Below are 13,648 nucleotides of genomic sequence, written 5' to 3' on the forward strand. Positions count from 1 at the left end.
TATTTTAAAAGGGGGAGGGTATAATTTGGAGTTATCGTGCATTGGTATTTTACTATGTATCAGATTGCTTTTACTGTAAACTGTCTCAGTCCTAACCATAGCAGGTGGGATATAAATAAAGTTTTATTATTATTATTATTATTATTATTATTTATTAATTCTTTCCTGAAGAGACTCAGGCCGCATCTGCATTGCAGAAATAATACACTTGTACACCACTTTTAACTGCCAAAGCTCAATGCTATGGAATTCTGGGAACTGTAGTTTTGTGAGATATTTAGCTTTCTCTGTCTCAGAGCTCTAGTTCCACAATAAACTGCAAAACCCAGAATTCCACAGCATGGCAGTTAAAGTGGTGTAAAACTGAATTATTTCTGCAGTGTAGATGCAGCCTGAGAAGACAAACTGGGTAACACATGTCCATTAGAAATTCCTTTCATTCCAGCATATTCATAAATTTTGAATTTGAAATGTTGTTCAACAACTGGGACAAAATCTATCAAGATGCATGTGTACACTACATCAGTCTTTTTTATTAATATGCCTCTATTGATTAGACACAACTGGATGGTATAAGTTTATTGCTAAATCTCTCTAGCAAGAGAATCCTCTAAGACTGACGGCAATAGCATTATATAAAGGAAGAAGAAGGACTCAGCTAAAAGTATTAAATTTCATTATCAAACCAGAAAAACAAATATATTTACTGCATTACACTTGATATTAGCCAAAAGGCCGAGAATCATGTTTAAAATTAAAATACAACAAGAATCTGAACTGAACATTTTCAATAGATTGTTCTAGTTATTCAAATCTAGGTTTTTTGTTGTTGTTGTAAACCACTAGCAAACCACTAGCAAAAACCTTGAATTTTGATATTCTATAACAGTTATCCCCAAACTTTTGTTCTCCAGCTGTTTTGGATTTCAGCTCCCAGAAACCCAAGCCAGCTGGGCCAACAGTCAGGAAATATGGGAGCTGAAGTCCAAAACATATTAGAGGACAAAAGTTCTACAAACAAACAAACAAACAAACAAACAAACAATGTAATCACTATTCTACAGACAGCCTAAGATTTTTTTCAAAATAAAAAAATATCCCCTAAAGACTCTGAGCCCTCCCACAAGGCATCTGACTCCATCCTGGCCTCTGAGGGAAAGAGAAGATAGGCTCAACGCCTGCCCTACTCTAATCGGGCCTAATCAGAATAAAAAGAAGGGCCCTCCCTCCAGTCCATCTGCCATGGTCCAGGCATCAGAGGGAGAGATCTGCTGGACTTTTCCCCTTCCCCACTGCCATCCCCTTCTCCTTTTGTGTCTTGTCTCTTTAGATTGTAAGTCTGAGACAGGGAAATGTCTAATGAACAATTTGTAAGCCACTCTGATAGCCTTTTGGCTGAAGAGTGGAGTATAAGTAAATAATAGTAATAGTAATAGTAATAATAATAATAATAATAATAATCTGATTTTAACACACTACAAAAGCAAATCTACCTCTCCTCTTCATAAGCATCTCCTGAACAATGTGTATTTTTTGCCAAACTATGGAAAGGTAAAATTACCGTATTTTCCGGCGTATAAGACGACTGCGCGTATAAGACAACCCCCAACTTTTCCAGTTAAAATATAGAGTTTGGGATATACTCGCCATATAAGACTATCCCTCTTCCAACGCACACCAAATAAAATTTTTAAAAATGTAAGATTTGATTTCAATATGTTAATTTTCATTCAAATGCTTATGACATGCAGGTACTTAGCAGGAAAACTTGTATACAAAGCCTGGCTAGATTGGTCAGCTCTCCCTGCCTGCCCAGCCCTCCCTGTCTGCAAGACTATCAGAGCGGTAGTGCAAACACGGCTCTTTGTCCATACCCCAGGCGTCCTGCCTGCAGCTTGCTCCGCCCTTCACTTACACCTTCCCGGTGAGACACCCCCTCACCTCGTCATCAGGACCACGTAAGTCATTTCTTTCCACGAATCCTAGTGAGTGGATTTTCTTTTACCGTACTTGTACAGCGCCGCTCTTGCTGCTTTCATATGGTCACTGCATATGGTGGGGATGCAGCCATGGCCGTTTTTTAACTCCCCCCACCATATGCAGCGACCACAGATTCCCCCAGTCTGCCTTGGAAGTTTCAGCACCTGCCCTATAAGACAACACCCAGCATATAAGACGACCCTTGAATTTGGAGAAGATTTTCCTGGGGCAAAAAGTAGTCTTATATGCCAGAAAATACAGTATTTACTTCTGGATAAATATTCTGCTTCTTATAAGAGATCTATGACAACTTGATTTTTTAGCATGTGTATCTGATATACATTTTCCCCCAATTATTCTTTTCAATCAACTCTATTTTGCTGTCCATGTGTACAGCTAGAGCTGTGTCATAAAATATGCCTTCAAACTAACATTTCAGAACAAAAAGGTTGGCTAAAATAGATTGCGCCAATGTAAGCCACAGTAACATTATTACAGTCGTCCCTCCCAATTTGTGGACTTTGGAGTCTACGGTCTGTCTCGCCTATTTGTAGATGGCAAGCGGGGAGGAACAAAATGGTGCATGTGTCTGAGGCACACATGCAGCAGCACACACATAAGCACGCTGCCATTGAAATTAATGGCAACTTGAATACTGGAGTTTTTCCGGATTCACAGGGAGTAGGTGGGGTGGTGGGTGGAACAGATCCTCCGCAAATTGGGAGGGACGACTGTAATCTTAAAGTGTCTGTTGAGTCTTGAAATGTAAAAGAATCAGGATACTCCCAGAGAAAGCAATTTAAATTAACATACAAATAGGTCTGCAATAATTAACCACCTGGCATGTAAATATGATCCAATTAAGAGTGAAATTCAAAAAGCCTTATTGAATTTACATTACATCAACCATGGGTAGAACTGGGCTGGCCAACTCTGGTTTCAGTAAACAACTGTTATGCCTGAGTGAACCACATCTACAAAGATATAGCTTTATTTTTAGCCCTAGTTATTGCTCAAACTGAGGGTGAGGTGAAAATTATCCATTCAAGAGCTGGTTTCACTCTTAAGGCATTCATAAATCTACTTGCTAACTCATCATGTATTGAGTGTCCCAACAAACTGGTAAGGAGGACATCCAGCCCAAGGATTCTCACATGCTTCTGCTTAGCAAAAGAAACAGGATGATCAGAAACATTTTCAAATCAGTGTAAAATGAATGAACCCAATTTCCTCTATTTTCTGGCACAGACATAGGGGAAGGAGGAAGAATTTCATATGTACACTGGTACCCCGGGATACGAACGCGCCGCGATACGAAATTTCCGGGTTACGAAAAAAAATAATTAATTAATTATTTCCGGGTTACGAAGGTTTACCCGGGTTACGAAAAAACGCTGGCGCTTTTTAAAATGGAGCCGCGGCGGAGCCGCGGCTTTTCCCCATTAGCGCCTATGGGGATTCGGCTAACGAAAAACTTCCGGGTTACGAAAATGGCGCCGGAACGAATTAATTTCGTAACCCGGGGGACGAGTGTACTGGGGAAGTTAGTAAAGAAACAACAGAATACTCCCATTGTTTCCTTTCTTGTTACCTCCATATCATAGTCAAAATAAAAAGCAATCTCCTCATCTCTACAAAATTCTACAAAACATGTCACTGAGATAGTGAGGAAAACGCTTTGGTTATCCTATGAATGGATTCAAGTAGACAAAGCTGCCAAAAGGAAAGCCCTTAAGACTGATAATACATTTGGCTGATAGATCATTCTTGGAGCACCTTGGAGGTTTACTTTCTCCTCAGGTCGGTTTTCCTGACACTTAAAGAAGTACAGCAAGGATGAAGAAATCAAACACAATGGTACCACATCATACATTATCTTTTACTACATGAACTGTGAAGAGATGGGCTCACAAAAGTCACATTATCAGGCAATGTTAAGTACATATTCAAGTGTGTTATGTGTGACTGAAAGAAAACAGGGTGCAGAAACCACCTCTCTTATATAGGCCCCATTCAGACAGGCCAAAATAAAGCTGCTTCGGCTCACTTTGAAGGTATGCTATTTAAATGATGCATGCGTTCTAAGGTGCTTTCTGCACCGCCATTTGGGACGTCCTCCGGACGTCCCATTTTAAAAAAGGGGCGTCTCTTATAGACGCCCCTGGGCCTAGTACGGACTCCGTCCGTACAAGATGGTGCCGGCCCTTCTACATGGCCGGCGCCATCTTTGCGTATCGGACGCTGGGCGTCCGTACGCGTCGCGCCGCTTGTGACGTAGCGAGCGCGCCCCATTTTGGAGCTTCTTTTTCGGTCCGCGCGGGAGTCGGGCCGTGTGAAGGCTCCGGCTCCCCCGCGGACCTACTGGCGGCGGCGGTCTGTACCCCGCCTAAGAGTCTGGAAACTTCGCCAAAAATATGCTCCAGTCCTTAGGACTGGATCGTGACGTTGGCGTGGCTTCCGGACTCTTAGGACGCATGCATAATTGAAACAACATACCTCCAAAGTGAGCCAAAGCAGCTTTATTTTGGCCTGTCTGTATGGGGCCATATATGCTTAAATTTTGACGTGAATCTTTATTTGTTATTGATGTGAGTAATTCTATAGCTGTGTTCAGAAGTTCTAACTAAACCCACAAGGAAAGTATCCTAGGCTTAGCCTGCTTCTTCATCTTGCAAAAACCTCAGCCGCTTTTGATATCAACCACATTACCTTATAGGTGATGGAAGAGGGTTTCAGCCAATCTTGAATGGGTTTGAACTCACCCTTTAAAGTTAGCATTACACCTTAAGCTGTGCTCCTGATCCTGCTTTGCTAATGGATCCGCAACTGTTAAGATGCGGGTCAAAACTGCCTTTGTCCAGAGCTGGCATGGCAATTGTGCTCATGCTTAGAGCTGACACATAATTCAATTACCACCTGCTTGGAATACTGTAGTATGCCATGATGTAACACTGCTGTAGCCTAAATGTGCCTTGAAGCACTAATTGGTGCAAAATACTACAGCAAGTATTTTAGTCATGTGTAATCCTCTAACCATAGTACCCTATAACTATTCAAATTACTCTTGTTACTGTTTTGTTTCTGGACTAAATTCTATGGTCTTTATGATTACCTTTAAAGCTCTCAGTAAATTTGGACCAGGATGTCTCTCTGATCCTACCGGTCCTTTACAATATGCTAGAGCTGCTCTGTTACACTTCCCACTTGTACCTGAAATGTGTTTAGCAAAGCTGCACAAGGGTCTTTTCTGCGGCTACATCTAGGCTTCTCATGCTCACTGCTCTGGGAGGTGTGGCTGATCCACTTTCTATCTTTTTGTTATCTTAAATCCTTTATATCAACAAGTGTTAAATTTAACTGGATAATTTATATTTTTTTTTTCTTCTGGCATACTATCTCTGGATGATTTTATTTCAGTGCTGAAGATTGTTTTTTTATCCTGACTGTAAACTGCTTTGGTTGCCTTAAGTGGAAAATCGTATCTTTCAGACACACACGATACCAGAATAAAAACCTAGGTTGGAACGGCTGTGTATTACACTAAATAGTGCAATAAATACATTGGAATGTTCCAATACAATTTTTTTGTTGTTATTTACTTCATTCCACAACCACCACCACCACCACCACCACCACCACCACCACCACCCTGCTTTCCACTTAACTGTCAACACAGCATAAGGGGAAAAGCACAAAAGTATACAGATTAACAGGATTAGGCTCTCTGTCATTCCAAAGAGATCACAAACAGAACTGTGTTAACAATATCCTTGACTGATACTACAATGCTGGCTGGTGGAAATAGCCATAACTGGCACAGCAGCATCACACAAAGCTACTAAACAGCAAAGAAATGGGCAAAAACAAGACAAAACAGTGGCAGAGAAAAACACTTTATAATTCATCACAACTGTCTTTGAAGAGTCAAAGGCCAAATTCTTCTGCTTAGTATTAGACATGAATTTATTACAACAGCATTATAACAGTCACATCATGGGTTGGACTCAGCTAAAATACAGGATACAAGGCTATATTGTTAAATATGATTATTTTGAATGTTTCTTTGCTGAGTCAATTTGGAAGCACATTTAATTAGAGGATAAAATATAAATGAAAACTCAACTAAAAATGATATTTCTTTTGCCTAAAGTCAACTTAGTCCACTCCATTTTAGAATATAACTTGTGAAAACACCATGAACATAAAACGATTAGAACTGTTCTGTCTTAGAATTATAGAATAATAGAGTTGGAAGAGACCGCAAGGGCCATCCAGTCCAACCCCCTGCCATGCAGGAAATCCAAATCAAAGCATCCCCGACAGCCTCTGTTTAAAGACCTCCAAGGAGGGAGATTCCACTATACTCCGAGGGAGTGTGTTCCACTGTCGGACAGCCCTTACTGTCAGGAAGGTCTTAATCATGATTAATAAATCAAGAAAAGTACTTACACCCTGTTGAGCTCCACAGAGATATTGCTAGGACCTGGGATAGGATCTTCAGGTTTGCATATGGTATTAAACCTGAGGCCTTTCTGAATACTTGATTGTTTTGTGTAAAGCTGATATGGAATGTATGAAAGGAGCCTTCCAGCTTTTATGCTGTAACAAAATATGAGAATTTTAACTGTCAATAACTTCGGAACAGTAACTAGGAACACATATTCTCCTGTTCTTAAAGCATTTTCTCCAATTCAGAAGGGAAGAGCTTGCCCACTGCATATTTCTAATTCTCTTCTTTCCAGTCCCTTTGTTCACGGATTAATTTATTGGAAATTTATTAGACATTCCAATGCTAGGACTTGAGTACATTTCAATAAACTCTACAGAAATGCAAGGACTGGCAGACCAACAGGCACCCACCCACCTGTTCCATCACTTCATGACAATAAGCTTCGGAAAGTCTGAATACTGGTACACAAGAAAATGGGGCACAATTAACTATAGAAAATAGTATTTATTAAATCATATTTTGGCACTTAATTACTCGTGTAATTCTAGCTATGTAGTGGAGGGAGGAAGAACAAGGTTATATTGACTGGCCTTGTCATGACTATCATGTAACTTTCACCTAGGCTGCTTTCTATATAGGGTAAGTGCCCTCTTTAGACTTTTCAGAGGTTTTGTTGTTGTTGTTGTTTTGCTTTATATGCTTCTGTGCAACATCTTCATAAATAGTGCTTTATTTTCAGGTACGGATGTTCTTATTATCTTTTCAGACATAAATTCAGTGAAACATAACTCTTCAACATATCTTGTTACATTCTGCATTATGAAAGGAAATGTAGCTTCTTCCATAACACCCATATGCAACACCAAAGTGTTCCCTAAGGGGTTACGTTGTCATAAATGCAACCAAGTCCCTGTTATGTAAAAGACAAATGTAATTATGCATGGTCTAGGGAAATGCACTGGCAAATCATAGTATTGTTGACTCTTACTATTTTGTGGTGTATTTGCCATCTAGTTTTAATCTGTACATTAACAAGAACCCTGGCTAAGGATGAAGTGCCAATACCTTCTGCAATTAAGAACGCTACAGAAATATCATGTTACCCAATTAAAAAAACATGAAGAACTTGTTAGCATTTATGTGGTTGGTTTCTAAGGGAATAAGCCTATCTCTCACAACGGAGACAGTTCCAAGTATATAGAGAATTTATTTTCCTAATATGTTCAATACACTTCAAATGACACTTCAGAAAAATTATTTAATTACTGAAAAACAGACAACATTTAATGCATTTGAAGTACAGCATAAAAGAGATATAGAAGTTGTATTTAAAGGGGCAGGTTATTATTTGATGTATGAATCAAAATATTTTAAAATAAATAATTTTAAATCATTCCTATACAAGAGATTTTTTTTAAAGAACTGTTAAATTATTGTGATTACCAGTCTGTTACACCTCAATAAATTGAGAATACACAGCCAACAATACTGCACAATTTTGTAATTCCTTTCTAATTCTGTACTAATAATCTGCTGAGTGTTCAGAAAATACCTTCAGAGTTATTAATCAGCATTTTTTTTCTGGCCACAAACATTTTGATTTACATTTCTAAGATTAATTTTAATAAACAATCCTGTTAGTTCTCCTGTTTTAAAGATGTTATGAACTTTTCATACATTGGACAGCATTCCCCTTCAATGGTTAACACTCACTTTCTTGTCAAACTGGTGAATCCTATCACAGAGCAACAAGATAACCCTAAACACAATGAAGATAATCACTCAATGTTAGAAACATAGAAGAATTAAAAACACATAGGATAAGAACTATATTTAACTCAAGGGCCAGGTGCTTCATGACTAGTCCCAGCTTCTGCCAGCCTAGCAGTTTGCTATCTTTTTAAGTGAAGACATCCACCCACATATCGGGAACATTTAAATGGAGTTAAGGCTGTTAATACTGTTCTCAGTTCTCCTCTATTTACCTGTCTGTTATCCATTCTGGTCGCACTACTTTTTCTCCTTTGAGTTCTTTTATTTTGGCATTTGGAAGATTTGTAGCAATAATGTGTGTTGTTTTGGATCTAGAATAGTATACATGATACTGCCCTCCATGCAACATCATTAGCTGCCTCAGCTCATCAGATGAAGGATCTGTAACAAATTTACAAAATATTGAGAAACAATTTTAAACATTTAACTACAGAAAACACAAACTTAAAATCTGGTATAGTGTCTTTAATTTAAGAGCTGTTCCTAGACTAAGTTTTCTAAAATCTTTAGAACTGTCAAGGAATTTTTAGAAGTTAATGAGCTGACATTTATTTAAGTAATTGACAGACTGTATTAAACATAAATATTCCCAAAATCCCAGTATGGGTGTCTTTCTGGGACATATTTCCATCAGGTACTTTTTCACTAATAGTAGCTAATGAGCAATATTTCCTTTTTCTTTCCTTTATTACAATATGATAAATGGAAGCAATAAAACGTTACCACATGGAGAACTTGTTCTGTATTGTAGTCAATCAGGCATGCCATTTTCTAGCATATATTGCTTCATTTCCCTTTTGCTCTTAGTTCTGTGCACTTGAGGCTGCCCAAAACATGCTGTTACCACCACCACCACCCTGCTTTTGTCTGTGTGTCATGTCCAGAAGAAGCAAATGAAGTGAGAATTCTTAACACATGCAAGTGCAACCTTAAACAAAATAGTATGGAGCTTATAAGCAGAGTACAGTACAGCATTCCCTTCCAATTTGGCTTTCTATACCATGACACCCAGTGGGTGACCTTAGGCAAGTCACATGCTCTCAACCTCAGGGGAAAGCAATAGTAAACCTCCTTTGAACAAATCTTGCCAAGAAAAATCCCATGACAAGTTCACTTTAGGGTCACCATAATTTGTAAATGACTTGAAGGCACACAACACAAATACACACCTCTTACCGCATGCTATGTCCTCACCAAGGTCTTCCTACCCCTCTGTACTTTAGAATTTTGTGTGTGTGTGTGTGTGTGTGTGTGTGTGGTTTATATCCTGCCTTTCTCCCATAGTTGGAGTGCAAGGCATCTTAGAATATAATTTAAAATGCTGCAATAAAAGAACAATTAATCATCCATTTTAAAATGAGAATTAACTAATACTATTCTAACATCAAGTAAATTTATAAATTCCATACCTCCAATAAATAAACAGGATAATATTTTAAAATTCAGGACATCCATTCTAAAACCTATGACTGTAACAACCACAGTTGCTGAAGACCCTAAACAGAACTATTTTTGCCTGCTGTCAGAAAGGCCCATTCCGCACGGGCCTTTGAGGTGCCCCCGTCACATGCTAGGGGTTGGCCAAGGACCTAGTGTCCATACCGGCCTCACTCCTAGCACATGACAGGGGCATAAAAATGGCCCTATACACACGGGCGCAGCCATTTTTACGTGCTGGACGCTTAGCGTCCGCACGCAGCGTCGCAAGAATGACGCGTCGAGTGCACCATTGGTGCCTCGTCGCATCATTTCCGCGACACAAGAAGAAGCCCCATTTTGGCGCTTCTTTTTAGCTGCGCTGGGAAGCTTCGCGGTTTGGCCGCTGGGGCTTCTTGGCGCAGCTAATGACGGCGCAGGCAGAGCGCCGCTTTTCAGCGCTCTGTAATGTGCCAAAGAGAGTGCAGCCTAACCTCCTTTGGAGGGGAGTTCAATAATTGTGGATCAAATGCCACCAAGTAGGCATTTTCTCATGTCCATTACTAGAAATACCTCTGAAAATGATGGGACCAGGAACAGTGCCTCTTCTGCAGACCTCAAAGCCTAGGCATGTTAATGTGGGAGAACAATGCCACACTCTCCAACCCCCTCAAATAAACTGTAGATATGTACAGTAGGCCCTCGGTATCTGCTGGGGTTTGGTTCCAGGATCCCCTGTGGATACCAAAATCCATGGATGCTCAAGTCTCATTATATACAATGATGTGGTAAAATGGCAAAATCAAAGTTTGTTTATGGGAATTTCAATATATACAGGTAAAGGTAAATGTATTCCCCATTGACAAGATCTTGTATTGGAATTTTATCTGTACGCCGCTTTGATCATTGTGGAAAAGCGGGATAGAAATAAATAACAATTATTATTATTATTATTATTATTATTATTATTATTATTATTATTATTATTATTATGGCTAGGATTATTCCTCTGCTTCTTCTGTTCAGAGCACCTCCTTCATTGCAACCATTACTGCTTTCTTACTGGACTTTTAAATAGTTAAACCAAAATGAAACAGTACCTGTATAGCCATTGACATAGATAGCAACTCCACTGAAGATACCAGAACATGTTCCATCTTTTTGTAATTGCATAGCTGCGTCTGAACGGAACTGATGCTCCAGTTTTTGGACTTTAGCAGACATATATCCTCCCTTGAATTTAAATAAAATAGAATAAATTGTTCAAAGAGGTTGGATGTGATAATGATATAAACTGTCTCTGAAAACTGCTTTATATCGATTTAATTTTCTGTGTGTAAATGGAATAACTATGTATATTTGTAACTGATGCACTCCTGAAACTGGGATTCAGGGTGGCTTACAATATACAACCCTTAAGAATATGCAACCCTGAAGAATATTAATATGGAGAATTTTCCTTATCAGATGTCTCTCATCAACTAAAACATCACCCTCTGAACATATAGAAGACAATAATATCTGCCTAGGTTGTAGAAATAAAATAGTTACGGTATGTTAAAGTTACATCTGGGCCTGAGCAGACAGACAGGACACCACAGGCCAAACCGAGGTCAGTTCCCAGGCTGGTGAAAGGTGAGTGTTTACATGCCTGCCTGCCACCGTGCCATGGAGCCGCTGAATGGCCCTTACTTGCCACCATGTCTTTTCACAAGGCTTCAGTCACGGCCTGGAAAAATGGAAACAGGGTGCCTGGCTACAGCCACATGTGATGTCACAGGCAACAACAAAGGCTTTCTGAGAAGACGCTGCAGGATGGCAGTTAAGGGGTTCTTGGGGCCATGTGGTATCTGTCACTTCAGAGTTTCAACTAAACTCTATGGCACACACCATGTCTTTTTTACCCACGCTAAGGCCCATTTGGGTTGGGACCACCAGCTTGGAATCTGGACAGGGTCATCATGGCCCCGGGCTACTGGACTGCATTATCTGAAGAGGATGATGTAAGGCTGGGGGCTAGAAAGAGCGCATGAGTCTTTTGGCCCAAGCATACAGGTCTTATTATGATTTTTGTTAAAACACTCTGCTTGAACATACCCATGACCCCCAGCCATCTTTGTCACTGGCTCGTTTTCTCCATCCACCTTGCTTCATAGTGAAGCTTCTAAAGAGGAAAGAAAAAGAAATATAAAGCTTTACTTACAGTATTGCTGCTACAATAAAAACAAAGACAAAACACATAAACAAAAACAATAAAAACTAGAAATCTTCACCCTGGGAAAACTTTACATGAAAGTAACTGCAGTATCTATCATCTTTGCAGAAGTATTAATTCACATTACATGCAAACTCTTCAGAAACCTTTAATCGGGGGATACAATGTCTGCTGGTTACACATGCTCTTTAATGAACCTCAGCAGTTGCAACCTCACCTTAAAATTGTTAAAAATTTATTTTAAACAGCAAAATGCCTCCCTTATCCTCTACTTTATTGGGGGATGGGATTTTGTCTTGGTTTTGGTTCTGCTCAGAGGATGCTTTAGCTCAAGGGATGCTTTTTTAAAATCAGAAAATCACTAGCAGCCTCCCTCCCCTGCTACACATCTCAGGGGCAGCAAAAGCATGGCAAAATTGCCTTACATGAGGGCATTTTTAGCTTTTAAAATTGTGTTTGGGGGGAGATGGGTGTTCTTGGGGTTTCAAAAACAGTGTTTGTGGCCCACACTATTTCTGCCCCTACTTTAACCAAACATTTCTGCTTCACTGCCTGGCTTAAGTATATTTTGAATCCTAGCAACTATCTGCCAGGACAATGGTATACTTTTGAAGTTTCTCAACTTTCTCAAATGCAAAGATGCAAAACAACTGCCTGGAGGTCACTTTTCCAATCTGCCCTCTTAGCAAACCAAAACACTTTGGTTTCCCTACATTTCTCTTCCAAAATGGTGACCAGAGATGATATCACGTTACTTCCAGCCACTATTTTGGAGGGGAAACAGAGGAGATTGTGGGTTCTGCAAGAGGCTGGGGAGGGCTGTTTGTGTATTTGCATTTGGAGGGCTATGGATGTTATTTTTGGGTGAAAACTGATTGAACATCATGCAGTAAAAAATAAAAATATTTTTGGGGCTCAGGGTCTTTTTGGGGCTGGTGATAGCTTTATGGTCGTATAAATGGGGTCCAGGGGCCTCATATTGTCTAATTTTTCCCCACTCCTACTCTAATGCAACAGAATAGCAGACAACATTGTGGCACCTAGGGTCAAACTAAAAAGTAATGGTATTAAGGGGAAAAGAGAATAGAGTTGGAAGTAAATGTTAGAACTGTATGCTTGCCAAAGCCATAAAAGTATTACAATGAACCTGATATTGTTAAGTAAACGTATGCGGAGAAGCTTCACAGAGACCAACAGTGACTACTGTACATATCTTCTCCACACTCATTAACCCCCTTCCCCACCTCCAGCCACAATTAGGTAAAACAATTGCAGCAAAGAACAAAGAGCCCTTTAGCACCTTAAAATTAACAAATATTATGGCATACACTTTCCTGGACTATTGTTCACTTCCTCAATATTTAAGTCTTGGCAAGGTAACAAAGCTCACATATCAAGATACACTGCATAAAACTCTATTACAATAGTAATTACATTCTACAATTATTTTTGGCTCCCTGTCTTTAGTACATTACATATAAAGGTAGGCACCTGGTGAAGGGGAAGAAAATAAGCAGGCATACACACTCCAGCAACCAGGGAGAACAACAAAGACAGGCAACCAAACACTTTTGATTATCCATGCAAAATCTCCAATGGCCAAAACTGTCCCTCTACAGTGTGCATGAACATCTTCCTTGTGTCATACTACAACTTCAAAATGCAAGAGAACATCAAAGGCAAACCCTGAATTATCACCTTCTCAGAACATTTTATAGGTATTCTATCTGCAAAACACCTACCAGGAACCTTTTAAATCCCCTGCACCTGTGCACTGTAACTGGGGACTACAACACCAACAGAGATGAGCAGGG

The 13,648-nt window shown here is 39.6% G+C and overlaps 1 protein-coding gene across 3 annotated transcripts in view; it reads right to left on the reverse strand.

Moving 5' to 3' along the window:
• The window catches only part of REV1 (REV1 DNA directed polymerase), a 49,449-nt gene that overhangs the window by 31,318 nt on the left and 4,483 nt on the right, over positions 1–13,648 (reverse strand). For 2 of the 3 annotated variants that reach the window (XM_042461096.1, XM_042461095.1), the window contains 4 exons: positions 11,717–11,783; positions 10,720–10,852; positions 8,416–8,584; positions 6,430–6,579 (listed from right to left, as the gene is read on the reverse strand). In XM_042461096.1, the coding sequence (XP_042317030.1) occupies positions 6,430–6,579; positions 8,416–8,584; positions 10,720–10,852; positions 11,717–11,773 (509 nt within the window). In that variant the 5' untranslated portion in view covers positions 11,774–11,783. The remainder of the gene's footprint in view (positions 1–6,429; positions 6,580–8,415; positions 8,585–10,719; positions 10,853–11,716; positions 11,784–13,648) is intronic. The other variant, XM_042461098.1, reaches the window with a different exon arrangement.

The sequence above is a fragment of the Sceloporus undulatus genome, chromosome 3, assembly GCF_019175285.1.
Source record: "Sceloporus undulatus isolate JIND9_A2432 ecotype Alabama chromosome 3, SceUnd_v1.1, whole genome shotgun sequence".
NCBI classification, from domain to species: domain Eukaryota; kingdom Metazoa; phylum Chordata; class Lepidosauria; order Squamata; family Phrynosomatidae; genus Sceloporus; species Sceloporus undulatus.